This window comes from Polyodon spathula, chromosome 44, assembly GCF_017654505.1.
Source record: "Polyodon spathula isolate WHYD16114869_AA chromosome 44, ASM1765450v1, whole genome shotgun sequence".
Classification (NCBI taxonomy): Eukaryota; Metazoa; Chordata; class Actinopteri; order Acipenseriformes; family Polyodontidae; genus Polyodon; species Polyodon spathula.
The window spans coordinates 744,019-758,792 of record NC_054577.1 but is presented as its reverse complement, the minus strand read 5'-3'; the positions used below and the strand labels follow the sequence as shown (position 1 = coordinate 758,792).

Below are 14,774 nucleotides of genomic sequence, written 5' to 3'. Positions count from 1 at the left end.
GTAGGAAAGATCACACTTTAACACACATGAGTCAGCAAAAAACAAAAACAATTCATTATTCAAAGGGCATTTTCACCGCCCCTGTTAGACAAATTAACCATACCTCATATTAATAGACATGACCGTGAGTTTATACATTTTGGTAGCTTATCACAGTTAATTAATTTTGACCCCAAAACTACCATTTAGTTAATCAGATTAGTAATATTTAGCAAGGAGTTAAATAACCAGTCAATCTTTTGTTAAGAAACTACTCAAACAGCAAGTCAATCAAACACTACTGCTAATTATCACATTGTACTAAGTCACTCTATTACCATTAACAGTAAAATTATTATTATTATTATTATTATTATAATTTCTTAGCAGACGCCCTTACCCAGGGTGACTTACAGTTGTATACAAAAAAAAAAAAAAAAAAACATATCAAGAATTACAGCACAATTAAGAGCAAGATACAAAATACAATGACTTCAGTCCCAATAAGATCAAATACAAAACACAGTGCGATTTGATATCGGGGCAGATCAAGAGCAGAAAACAGTGTTGAGAGCTACACCAGGGTGAGATAGGAGTGCAGGTGAAATACAAGATACTACAGATTAATTCTCTGTAGTATTTACAGATACTACAGAGAAATGCAAGTTCAAGTGCATTAAGGGCAGAGTGATATATTATCCAGAAGGGTGTGATTGGGTATGTTTATTTGATCGGGTTCTTGTCAGCTTTACAGCAACGGTTGACTTCAAATAGCCACTGTATCCTTTAATAACAATTCTAGCTTCCCTGCTTTGTGTTTCTTATATTCTGATCACTGCAAACAGTCTGCTGCTTCTAGCGTACTTTAACAGTCAGGAGTTTGAAGATTATTTCATTGATAAGATTCATCCTCAGTAATGTGATGAACTGATACAACTGCAGCCAGGTCAACGGCATAGTTTCAAGAACTGCCTGTGCTATTTCACAATAGCTGAAAAAAGAGGAAATGAGGGCCAGCTGTAGCAGGGAAAAACAGTTTATTTTAAGAAAACAGACTGTTAAGAATAAAAGCATAGTAAAACAGCCAGACAGACAGCAACCAATCTGCCATACTGATTGTGTCTTATAAATAAAAATGCCGACCAATTACCTCTCTTTGTGTGTTTAAGACTGTATGATGGGATATTCCCTTTGGAAGAGGTACCCAGCCCTCACATTCATCGTATCTCTTATTGCTGTGCCCTGTTGCCATGGTGGCAAGATCCTGGTGTTCCCGGTGGACGGCAGCCATTGGGTGAACATGAACATCCTCATTAAGGAACTGCATGGGCGGGGTCATGACATCACAGTGGTGCGCTCCCAGACCAACAGGTATATCAAAGAGAAGTCACCCCATTACACTTCCATCACTGTCACTCTACCTGCAGGCTTGAACGTCCAGAGTGAAGACTTCATAGCCTCATTCTTGAAGAAAATGCTGGCATTCCGAAGAGAGGCTTCCCTGCTTTCTTTAATCTCCATTCAAATGGAGAACGTTGACTCACTTTCTGAACTAAACAGAGGGATGGGCCAGATGATAGTCACCATGTTTGAAGATCAGCGCTTCATGAAGAAGCTCCAGGATGTCCACTTTGATTTGGTCCTCACAGATCCAGGGTTGCCAGGAGGAGTTTTTCTGGCCCACTACCTTAAACTGCCTATGGTATTCAATGTGCGTTGGCTTACAAGCGGGGAGGCTCATTTTGCTATTGCTCCCTCTCCTATCTCCTACGTCCCTGCTCCAGGAACAGAGCTCTCTGACCACATGGACCTTATTCGAAGAGCCCAGAACATGCTCCAATACAGCATAAACCTCTATGTAGAAAAATATGTGATCAGTCCCCATTACGATGACCTGTGTGCTCGTTACTTTGGCCCAGGTGTGGACCTCTACAGTCTCCTCCAGTCTGCAGACCTCTGGCTTATGAGGTCCAACTTTGTCTTTGAATTCCCACGCCCCACTATGCCTAACATTGTCTACATAGGCGGTTTTCAATGCAAACCTGCCAAGCCCCTACCTCAAGACCTAGAAGAGTTTATGGAAAGCTCTGGAGAGCATGGTGTGGTTGTTATGTCCTTGGGAACTCTGGTAAATGGTCTTCCAAGTGGGCTAACAGATAAGATAGCCTACGCTTTCTCGCAGCTCCCTCAGAAAATCATCTGGAGGCATTTGGAAGAAAGGCCTTCTAGCTTGGGCAACAACACCCTCTTGGTCAAATGGATACCCCAGAATGATCTCCTGGGACACCCCAAGACAAGAGCCTTTGTGACACATGGGGGCACCAATGGGGTGTATGAAGCCATTTACCATGGCGTGCCAATAGTAGGCCTTCCACTGCTCTTTGACCAGTTTGACAACCTCCTCAGGGTGCAGGTGCGAGGGGCAGCCAAGGTTCTGGAAGTCACCACCCTGGGCAGCAAGGACTTCCTCCAGGCCCTGAAGGAGGTGCTCGAGGAGCCTTCCTATCAGAAGAACATGAAGAGGCTTTCCAGCCTCCAGCGAGATCAGCCTATCAAACCAATGGACAGTGCCCTCTTCTGGATCGAGTATGTCATGAGGAACAAAGGCGCCGCTCACCTGCGCACAGAGTCTTACAGAATGCCCTGGTACGCCTACTACTGTGTGGATGTTCTAGTGGTCTTGCTGGCTGCTGTGTTAGTCTTCATAGCAGCTATCATAGGCATTGTCAGATTTCTGTGCTGCAGAGTTTGTAAGAAAAGAAAAATAAAGCATGAGTAAAAGAATCTAGCTTTACTGCTGTCTTTATTTCTTAAAAAATTACTTAAACAGACCACATCCCTGGCTACACACATGGTCATCTGCGTTTTTTGACTTCTTCTCACGATCTCAGTTAGACACACAGTGGCCGTGCCCTTAATTCACTCACCCTGGTTACACACACAGTGGTGAGGGTTCACGCACCCTGGTTACACACATACAGTGGTGAGGGTTCATAACCAGTTCACAGACTCTTACCTCCAGCGTGCTGTGAACAAAGAACTGGCTCTCCAGCTCCCTTTTAAAATAATTCAATTAATGCCTGGCCACATTTCACACCATTACATTGACCAATTGTAATTGCCCAAACCCTGCTGTCATTAGTGGTCCAGCTCGGGCAAGGTAGCTGGTGATAGCAATCGGAACGTGGCAGTCTTTTGACCATTATATATCACCCACAAGTCTGTCACCAGGACATTCTGTAAAATACAGATGTGTCAATTCAGCTGGTTCATTATTACCATATTAGTGGCAAAGCTGTACAATTGGGGTTTATTGTACCCGTGTGATGATGGCATAGCAGGATATTCATCCAATTCATCATTACCACATGCTAGACATCCTACCGTTCTTCATTTTTGCCTGTTTTGCATGGCAAAGAATCAAGGTGAACAATACCTCTGTAAAACAATGAGAACAAAAATAACATTCGAGCATGTCAAATTACCAGTGTTCAATTTACCTTTTCACTTTATTATTATAATTAGTATAAACAATGCAACTAAAGAACAGAGGTGTTAGGGCAACAAATATCTCCTATCTCGCCTCAGCTCCACACACAGTGAAACCACATTATCCATACACTTAAGTACAGTTAGTTAATTAGCTCCATCTATGGTTGGCATACTGTATGACAAACAGAACCAGAATGTTATAGCAAGCATTTCATATATTAGGGCCAAAAATGTTGCTTGTTGTTTTTAATAATAAAAGGCTTACAAATAACCATGTAAACTCAACCTAAACATTTCAATGCTGTGCTGGTTTGTTATGTTAGTTGGGTGAGACATCTGTTAAAGTCACTCAGATAATGATGTCGAGGTATCACGAGGAGCGTAAACAGCTATGACAATATATTTGGTTATATGAGTGTGTGTTCGAGAGATTGTCTTCTTAGGAAATTAATTTGATGCATATCCACAATATAATCTCTTCCAGATAACCAAGGAGGAAAAGGAACTCCCCCCTCGTAAAAGAGGAGTTGTAAACCTGGGCTGTGGCCACTGAGAAACACTTTTGAAATCACTATTTGAAGTGGTTCAGACTTGAAAATAATTTCTGACTCTGCCACGGGTCAGAGGAAGGATATAATTTCTACTTGGTGAGCTAATTGCCGTGTGAGTGATTAGTGCTTGCTTATGACTACAGCTTCTCAGGGGCCTTCGGAGTGCCTACAGCTGCAAATGCCATTTTAATAACAGCAGACCAAAACAGCCAAGTAAAAAGACAAGCAAGATTCATTATCTATAAAAGGGGACCATTCATAAAAGAAAATGGGACTAACTTGGAGTAATCCCGATTTTATTGCACGCTTGCCTGTATAAAAACATATCTATAAGGCTAATCCATTTATTATAACTTGACTGTTTTTGTACCAGTAACATATTCTTGGTTTGATATCAGCTGGTAATGCCACATCAATGCTAGGATAACGTATTAGGACCACAGTACAATTTTTTTCTTCTTCTCTAAACCAAAAGTGTTGCAATTTCTGGCAATGCTTTGGTCTGCTAGTGGTTCTGCAAAGATTTCTTCATGGTGATAAACTGGTAGTAGAATATAATCCCAATGGGATATTTCACATGTTTCTGTAAACCTCAATCAGAGACCCAGTGATTACACTGTGTAACCAATTTTTTTTTATTTTTTTTTTGTTCCTGGGTAGTAAGTGTTATTTCCTAATTGCTTATGCCTCAAATGTATAGAAAATGGCTATTATTCCCCACAAACTTTGCTTTTGTGACCAGGACAGTGATATTTCAAAATATCACTATTTCCAATGGGAAAACAGGCAAATGTGTGTCGTAAAGTCAGAAAAAAACAACATATGAATCCAAATTAACATGTATTTATACTAAAGTAATACAAAAATGACTGCAAAAGATTTAGAAGTGAGTAGTTTTTCAAGATTTACGATTATACTGTATTTATCTAAGTTGTTCATGCCAGCGCAAACTTGTTCTGTTCTCTAAACTACGTTGCAAAAAATAAGAACTTTTTAATTATAATGCATGGTGTTTTTGTTAGGAAAACGATACCTTGGAGAGCTGCTATAAGAGCAATAAATGTTCCCTCTTTGGTAACATGATAGCAGAGCTAATTATTTGAGTTCACTTGCTGCAATGATTGCTCTTAAAAGTATTAACACTTATAAAATTAGGAAGTGTTCTATTAGTATATATATTTTTTTTATTAATTCATGACTTTAAAAAGAGAATAACTTGTTACTGAAACAATATGTAATATTCAATACATTTACCAACTTCAGTACTATAATACCAGGGTATATTTTATAATGAAAACAACTCATTATGAGTATGTAATCCTACATTTTAAATTTTGGTTTACATTATGAAATACTGTTCGACGATCTTAAGGTAAAAGCGAACCAATAAAGCAAGTATTGGTTTATATAGACTATATATAGACTATTTTAATTGAATACTATGTTGCATTCATAGCAGACATAATGGCTACATGACACTGTATAAGTTAATTCATAATCTTTCATGATCACTTTGAAAACCATTATGATATGCACAGAAGTGATTCAAGCGACAACTACAGGATGCATTTGGGAGCGCGAGGAGACAAGAGACTCCGGATAGCATCCGAGACAAATGTGTCCAAGTACGCTATGTGCATCTTCCAGTGAACTATTTTACTGACAGTCAGTTAAGTGCTGCTTCCATTTTCAGTTTAAAGGAATCTGTCTTTCGGCTCAGCAATGCCCTTATGAAAGTTTATCACGGTGTTGTGTATTTACCATAGTTTAACGTGGGTTGCTATGTTTTTAATAAGCTTTACAATACCTCTGTGGGCATTAGAATGCTTACCATGCTTTGGTTTTAAGTGTTATGATTGCTACAATTAATTCAATCTAATTACAATGTATCTGATTGCACCCTTTTAATAGGACTTTGGTGTTAAGTAACCCTAGCTTTATCTCCAAAACACAGATTGGGACAACTATCTCAAGTAGATATTTTATTACACTTGAATTCAGTAATCATATATAGTCATTTAATTCAGTACTATCTTGTATGTTCGTTTTAAATCTACAAGTTTTGTAATATACAAGCAATGAAATAGAAAAGGGTCCTGCTTTATCCTATTATAAAAAATAAAAACAGCAATATCATGTCCTATTTACTAACAATTAAAAAGCTCCAGTAAAAACATTGTATACATAGGTGCCAGAATTTGAACTCAATTCAACTGATTGACACAACGTTACAAGATTCGTCAAGATGCACTGTTACAACCTTCCATCTTTGTTAATGCCAGAAAGAACCCACAGAAAAATGTACCTGTTTAGTTACGATTTTGGCAACTATATTTAATTACAATGGTGATGAATCTTGTAACATTGTGTCAAGCAGTTGAAATTTGCTAAGCACATCCCAAACACTGCACAACCCATGATGTATTGAATGAATAGGCTGTTGATCTGCAGTTCATTACAAGGATGACGCATATTTCATGTTAAAAAAAACAGTTTATTAACACTGACGAATTCAGTGGACACTGTATCAATTACATAATGCAAGAAATCTCCCAAGAAATCTCCCAGATCATCATTTTTAATTGCAGCACATCACAAGTTGTTTTTGGCTTCTTCCATTGAGAATCCTTCACATTTCCAAACACACAGATTCATTTATTCTGCTGGACAAAATGCCCACTGTTTCTAATAAGACACCTCTGTTAGTTTACCTGCCTCCTTTCTGGGTTTATTTCTTGAAGCATTAAGGTACGGCAGGGTTTTGATTAATATGAGACAATCACACCCTAATGGCGCTATGAGGTATGATGCCAAATGGAGTGCCTTTAACCCTTTAGGGGAGTGACTGTTGAGTTTCTAATGTTGTAGTGAGGAGTGATGAGTTAAAGGCAGTAGCTGGTGGTCCACCACAGATTAACGTACCTCGTACTAGAATGACGCTACCAAGCATAATCCAATTAAGTGTTAATGACCAACATGGATTTGTCTAACTGGCAGATAATGAACTAAGGTACGCAGGCTCTTAACAACCCTTTGTCATCATCTGCCAGATAGAGAACTCCATGTTGGTTTCAGAGATCATTAACACGATTATAAACAGTATTATTGTTGTGTTTTGGGAAAGTTACCCCCCTTCACACCATTTGTAAGCTTTAAAAGTTATTGTAAGTCAAAAGCAAAATTTAATTAAGCCTATAAAGACATTATTAGATTAAAAACAAATTAAGCAAAGATTGTGATGGGCAAGAAAGAGAAACTGCCCATCTCTGCATTACTAGAAATGTGAGAATATTTTCATGTACAACTGAACTTGTAGGATGGATTGCGTCCCAGAGGAGATGAAATAAATCTGCTTAGCTGTGTTAGACCGGTTTGCTGGACAGACACTGATCCCTGATGCTAGCAGTGCTACTACAACAAGGTATTCACTGATAAAAAAGAGTTGTCAGATGTGTGAGTATTAGTAGACAGTAGCATGAGGTAGACAGTAGACAGTATCATGAGGTCTATTTCCCTATCCATAGTCCAGAAGACGGGATAGAGTTTCTCATTGGTATTAAAATCTATGAAAGTGTGGATGAGAGATCTGGTATTCACATTGTAAAAAGAGAGCTGCCCCTCTTCAAAATCTAAATACACCCCCAGCTTCTGAGGCTTCATGCTCAGGTGTAGTGGAGCATGCAGGTCAATAAGAGCACTGAATTGATTTCCAATTTCCCACCACTCAATAGTCCAGTAACCATGCTGGAGAGTCATAGTAAACCCCCTCTTCCTTTCAGCAGACTCGCTGGTGACTCCTAATCTCCAGAAAGAATGCTCCCCCATCTCCACCTCCCAGTAGTGTCTTCCAAAGGTGAAGCCCTCTCTGCCAAGCACGCAGAGCCTGTGATCAAATCTCTGCGGATTATCAGGGACTGTTTTTCCTCTCCCAGTCTCACTTGCTTCCCATCTGCAGACAGGGTGAGCAAGGGGTTTGCTGTATTAGGGTCCAGAGTCACTTCAACTGCATAGAATAGGAGACAATAAGGATAAATCAAATCAAACAGAAACATCATACTCTGGCAAACAAATAAGAAAGTTAAGCAGTACCTGATGAATTGCAAATTGAATTCTAGCCTAGAAAATAAAGACAGATATTTTTCAATATTCTCAACAGTAAAATTCAATAAAATTAAATTTTAAGGCCAGACAAGTCACTGCCAAAATCTGGCTTTAATGAGAGAGTGGGCTTAATGCTGAAAGGACATACACTTCATTCTGACAAACTTCTGTTAATTACTAACAATTAAAAGCTCATTAAAACCAACTAAAAACACAAAATGCATTTGAAATTCATTGATGCATCTATTCCAGGTACCTTTATTGGACAGAATTATCAGTTATATATATATATATATATATATATATATATATATATATATTATATATATATATATATATATATATATATAGAGACAAAAGTAGCAGTTTAAGTGATTTCTATAATCTCTAATTGTTCTACTGAAAGATATACATTAAAGTAAAGATTCAGCTTTATAATAAAACAGCAAATGATTACATAATGTGCATAAAATGAAAAATAACAAGCAGTTAACTGCCCAAATACTTAAGTCTGCGACTGTATATATTAAGACTTATATCAGGCCATAGTTATGTTGGTTTATTATTATTGAAATACATAATAAATGAATACCAATATTGCACTGCACTGTTAAAATCTGGACAATCTGAAAACAGCTCCTCCTATGAAGCATTCATTTTAGAGGTGCTATGTTGCTATTAAAAATTACTTCGATGAATAACCAATTAATTGAAATAAGGCATGCAAATAGTACTGCGTCACATTCTTGGGAAGATTTACTGGTTGTATTACTTAAAACCATACTCACCACTGTTCTGAGACATTTGCTTTTTAGAAAGCCACATCTGAGTAACAAAGACCCAATGATTGGTGTCTTTCTTCCTCTAACTGTGTAAAACCTGAACTGAACACCCGAGGTTCATCATAAGAACATAAGAACATAAGAACATAAGAACATAAGAAAGTTTACAAACGAGAGGAGGCCATTCGGCCCATCTTGCTCGTTTGGTTGTTAGTAGCTTATTGATCCCAAAATCTCATCAAGCAGCTTCTTGAAGGATCCCAGGGTGTCAGCTTCAACAACATTACTGGGGAGTTGATTCCAGACCCTCACAATTCTCTGTGTAAAAAAGTGCCTCCTATTTTCTGTTCTGAATGCCCCTTTTTCTAAACTCCATTTGTGACCCCTGGTCCTTGTTTCTTTTTTCAGGCTGAAAAAGTCCCTTGGGTCGACACTGTCAATACCTTTTAGAATTTTGAATGCTTGAATTAGGTCGCCACGTAGTCTTCTTTGTTCAAGACTGAACAGATTCAATTCTTTTAGCCTGTCTGCATATGACATGCCTTTTAAGCCCGGAATAATTCTGGTCGCTCTTCTTTGCACTCTTTCTAGAGCAGCAATATCTTTTTTATAGCGAGGTGACCAGAACTGCACACAATATTCAAGATGAGGTCTTACAAGTGCACTGTAGAGTTTTAACATTACTTCCCTTGATTTAAATTCAACACTTTTCACAATGTATCCGAGCATCTTGTTAGCCTTTTTTATAGCTTCCCCACATTGTCTAGATGAAGACATTTCTGAGTCAACAAAAACTCCTAGGTCTTTTTTATAGCTTCCCCACAATACTTGGAGGCCAAATAAGTGCTTTTAGAATGTCATTTCTACATTGCTGTAGTGCAGTCAGTGAGATACGTATTGTTTTAGATTCTATTGGTCTCTATGATCTACTCTCGCCTTCTCTTTGGTCAGGGACTGCATGATGAACGGCATGATGGGTAAGATGCTGTTCAGCTTACCTTGCTTCCACTCCTTCAGCAGCTCTGCTGGACCACCTGCTACCTCCTCCACAGCAGATAAGCAGTTCTATTTTTAAGAACATACACTCTAATAAAGACTGTTACATCATTTCCAATGAGTCCCCTCATCCTTTCCAAAAGTGTGAAATAAATCCCTAATAAATCTATTAAAATAAAAGCACGTTTATTAATATGGGCTGCCAATTACTACCGAGAATGGAATCCATGTGACCAGCAATATTATCTGCCTCCCCCAAACGCACAGAATGCGGGACGGCAGTGAACAGAACGCGCTGGCATGAGAACAAATACAGTCTCTGAAAACAGCAATGCACCTTAGATTTAAATCATGCTTAATTTAGACTTTTTCCCTACATTTGTTTACTTAAACCCTTTGTGGTCCTGGATCGGACCAGGTCCGACATTACAATTTTCCCTTTCCAGTCCGATATCATCAAAGAGACGCCAACCTTTCAATGGCTAAGTGAGACCGACAGGAGCCAAATAAAGTCGAAAAAAAAGAGGGCCTATCTGAGCAATAGAGCTAGCAGCCGCACCACAGAGATAAGACCTTTGTCAGGTTAAGCCTAAAAGAATCCCAATGAGTCAGCATCAACAACATGTCTAGGTAACCCATTCCATCCCCTCACCACTCTCTGTGTGAAGAAGAGTCTCCTTCAGCAACATGTCTAGGTAACCCATTCCATCCCCTCACCACTCTCTGTGAGAAGAAGAGTCTCCTTCAGCAACATGACTAGGGAACCCATTCCATCCCCTCACCACTCTCTGTGTGAAGAAGAGTCTCCTTCAGCAACATGACTAGGTAACCCATTCCATCCCCTCACCACTCTCTGTGTGAAGAAGAGTCTCCTTCAGCAACATGACTAGGTACTAGGTACCATTCCATCCCCTCACCACTCTCTGTGTGAAGAAGAGTCTCCTTCAGCAACATGACTAGGTAACCCATTCCATCCCCTCACCACTCTCTGTGTGAAGAAGAGTCTCCTTCAGCAACATGACTAGGTAACCCATTCCATCCCCTCACCACTCTCTGTGTGAAGAAGAGTCTCCTTCAGCAACATGACTAGGTAGCCCATTCCATCCCCTCACCACTCTCTGTGTGGAGAAGAGTCTCCTTCAACAACATGACTAGGTAACCCATTCCATCCCCTCACCACTCTCTGTGTGAAGAAGAGTCTCCTTCAGCAACATGACTAGGGAACCCATTCCATCCCCTCACCACTCTGTGTGAAGAAGAGTCTCCTTCAGCAACATGACTAGGTAACCCATTCCATCCCCTCACCACTCTCTGTGTGAAGAAGAGTCTCCTTCAGCAACATGACTAGGGAACCCATTCCATCCCCTCACCACTCTCTGTGTGAAGAAGAGTCTCCTTCAGCAACATGACTAGGTAACCCATTCCATCCCCTCACCACTCTCTGTGTGAAGAAGAGTCTCCTTCAGCAACATGACTAGGTAACCCATTCCATCCCCTCACCACTCTGCGTAAAGAAGTCTCCTAGCCTGTGTCCTCAGTCTGCCTCCACTTGTCCTGGATTCTAATGCCTTGGGTTAACTTTGTCAACTAATTTTATGATTAAAGCTTCAATCAAGCTCTCTTTAATCTTTGCTTTAGACTAAATAAATTCAGTTTCCACAACCAATCTTTTGCAGGGATCTGGAACCAGTGTTAACAATACCTCCGGCACTCTCTTCGGTTCCCTTGCCCACTCCATGGCCTTCCTTCAGCCTTTGCTCCTCCCCCTCTGCCCCCTCGTTCAGCTTGTCTAACTCGTCAGCCCATTTCATGATGAAGCTCCGGCACTCTTCAAGGTTACACGTTTCCTCATGGCAGAGTTCTGACATGCAATGTAAAAATGACAAATAGAAAATACAGTTAATTACCCACAAACACTGCAAAAATAAATATATTTAATTTGAACAGGAAATATGTTGCAACAAAGTTTTCATGGTCACACTATTTGTGTAAAGTGTGTAATTGTAGGATACAAGTTTGCAAAGTCTATGGGGTAAATATCTAATGAAGAGTATTTCATTTTTGTATAGGTACAGAACAAGACACGGGAAACACAGACATGTTCAGATTGGATTCAACAGTTGACTCATAATTGGTGGAGTCAATGGAAAATGCAAATACTCTCAGCCCAGTGGATTTGTTTGATTTATATCGTCCAAGTTGCATTCAAGTTAAAGCTCTGGTTTGTACACGGAGCATAACAAAAAGCCAAGACCAAACTAAACAGCAAGACGGAAAATTAGAGGGTGATCTGGGTTAAATCGAGAGATTGACAGATTGTATTTTAGCAGGAAGACTGAGGGAGGAGCCCAGGCTCCTGCCTCCTGAACCACACTGAGGTTGCAATAGAATAGGTCCCTCCATGATCAGCACTCACTGTAACTGTGACCCTGACTCGGAGCTCTTACTGAACTCTCTTTACCTGGTAAATGTCCAGCTCGTCAGCCCATTTCATGATGAAGCTCTGACACTCTTCAAGACTACAAACTTCCTCACCGGTCTCATTGGATGGTATGATGAGGTTCTGAAATAAAAATAATATGACTTACAACTGGGTACTAAACCACAAGCGCTGTTGAAATAAATACCGGAAATGCGTTTCTGTTTCTACTCCTTTCCTGCCCCCTCTGTACCTCCCAGCCCCGGTTCAGCTCCTTTGCCAGCTCCATGATGAAGTGTCGACCCTCCTCCAGACTCCGTTTACAAAACTCATGATGCCTGGACTTTTTATCATAGGTCTGCAGAATGAATGAAAGTATGAATGCATATTTCTAACCTCCCGATTCATCTCAGTCAATCAGGTTCACTCAGCATTCAATTTTAAATGCATTGCATTTTTTTAATTTAGTCATCTCCAATTTTTTTACCCCTGTTTTCTCCTCAATTTAGTGTGCCCAATTATTATCTGTATCCTCGGCTCACTGCTCGCAACCCCCCCGCCAACTTGGGGAATGGCACACTGTGGATCCACAGCGAGGCCACCTATAGCGCCGGAGGACAACACAGATCTGGAGGCTCCACTGCAGAACCACAGGCACCCTATCGGCCACAGGGGTGGCTGATGCGCGGTGAGCCGTGGATTCCCCTGCTGACCTAAGCCCTCCCTACCCTGGCGGCGCCACCCCCTAGGATCTCCCGGTCACAGTCAGCTGTGACATAGCCTGGACTCGAACCTGCGATCCCCAGGCTATAGGGCACATCCTGCACTCCACATGGAACGCCTTTACTGGATGTGCCACTTGCATTTTTAAACTCTTACTCACCGATTTGAAACAGAAAATACCCCATGTTAAAAACTCTCTCTCTTCTTCAGCACCCCTGTCCAGGCCAGCACCTACAAAAGAAAAGTTAATTGTTTTCATCAGCATGATTTACACAAAGCAAAAACACACAAAACTGAAGGGCATGACCTGATTGTAACTTTCATCAGGAACACAGCTGTCGCCTGACCTCGCAGATCGCTGGAGCACAGGCAAAAGAGCGCGGAAGAGAGACATGTATCAAGCTTTTCCACAGTGTCTTGCAGGCAAGTATTGAATACAAAGGCTGATTTTGCAAAAGCAGCTATCCTTTGATATGCTTTAATGTGCTACAGTTGCAAAGAGATGCATTTGGCTACCAGTGAGCACTGCTGATGCAGAAAATACATTTTCTGTTTATTAAGACCTCTTGAATGACAACAGACGAATCCTGACAGAAGACAATGTGAGCTTCTACTCATATGAAAACAGAACTGCCAAGTTTTTTCGGATGAGAATGTTGTTTTGTTTCTTTGTGTGACAATTTTATTTTGAATAATGATTTTGGTTTTCCTGCAAACTGTGTTGCCGTGCCCAAGAAATACTTCAGATACAACTCAGAAGTTAATTCAATTGTACATTCATACAAATAACTATTTTACACTTTTTATAAATCTATTCTGTTTTTGTGAAAGAAAAAAATTAAGTAGCATTTTTCAACAACTATGATGTTTTGAGTCCTCTTTGTAATAAAGTTAATCTGCCCCTAAATACCCACAGCAATCTCTCGCACAATCTGGTCAAATATCCCTGCAGTTTCTGGCAAATATTTCCGCAAATTTCTATTGGTTCCTGCTGATGAGTTAAGAAAAACTTACATCAGCATAATGAAAATGATAAAAAAAATGATAAAAAATATCATTACCATACTGCTGGCTGAGTGTTTCAATTTACTTCAAATTTGTTGTGTTATTTTCAGCACAGTAAATGTTTTTAATACATTTGAGTTGAGTAGATTATTTTATTTTTATTTGCCAAAAAAAGTTGAAAAACAAATCCAGGGGATTTTAGTAATTAGGTTGCATGAAACTTTACTTACTAAATATCTTGGTAACCCTAAATAGATGATTGCCTCCTCTTTAAAAATACGCAATGCAATGAGCAAGACATCTCATTTGAATGGTCCCCCGAAATGTTATCCTTGTTCTAGGAAAGCTGTACAACTGGAGATTTTTTTGACGAATAACTTCACTCAAAATACTGCAGCGGACCTTACCTGACAGCCTTCCATCAGAGCTGTGAAAAACACACACTTGCCTTCAACTGAGTGAAGGAGCGCTGAAGCAGCCTGCTTTCAGGGACCAAGCGCACATATCTGGAGCAGTGATAGCTCTGTGTAGTAGAGCTGGACAAAGAGATCGCTCTGCATTAGCATTCACAAAAACTGTATTGTTCTGAGAGGGACTGACTTGACGTCATAAAAACCAAGGGAGTGTTTTAAACTGGGTGTGTTATTGACTCTTAACGACATTTTTAATCAACGCACATTGCTGAACCTGTGTGTGTGTGCATCTGTTAGGGACAGGCACTAGTCA

General features: G+C 39.9%; 1 protein-coding gene across 1 annotated transcript in view; it reads left to right on the top strand.

Moving 5' to 3' along the window:
• LOC121305567 (UDP-glucuronosyltransferase 1-2-like) overlaps positions 1 to 2,758 on the top strand; it is an 8,217-nt gene extending 5,459 nt beyond the window's left edge. The window contains exon 2 of the mRNA XM_041237233.1: positions 1,180 to 2,758. Coding sequence (XP_041093167.1) covers positions 1,180 to 2,758 — 1,579 coding nt within the window. The remainder of the gene's footprint in view (positions 1 to 1,179) is intronic.
• The last annotated feature ends 12,016 nt before the right edge of the window (positions 2,759 to 14,774 follow it).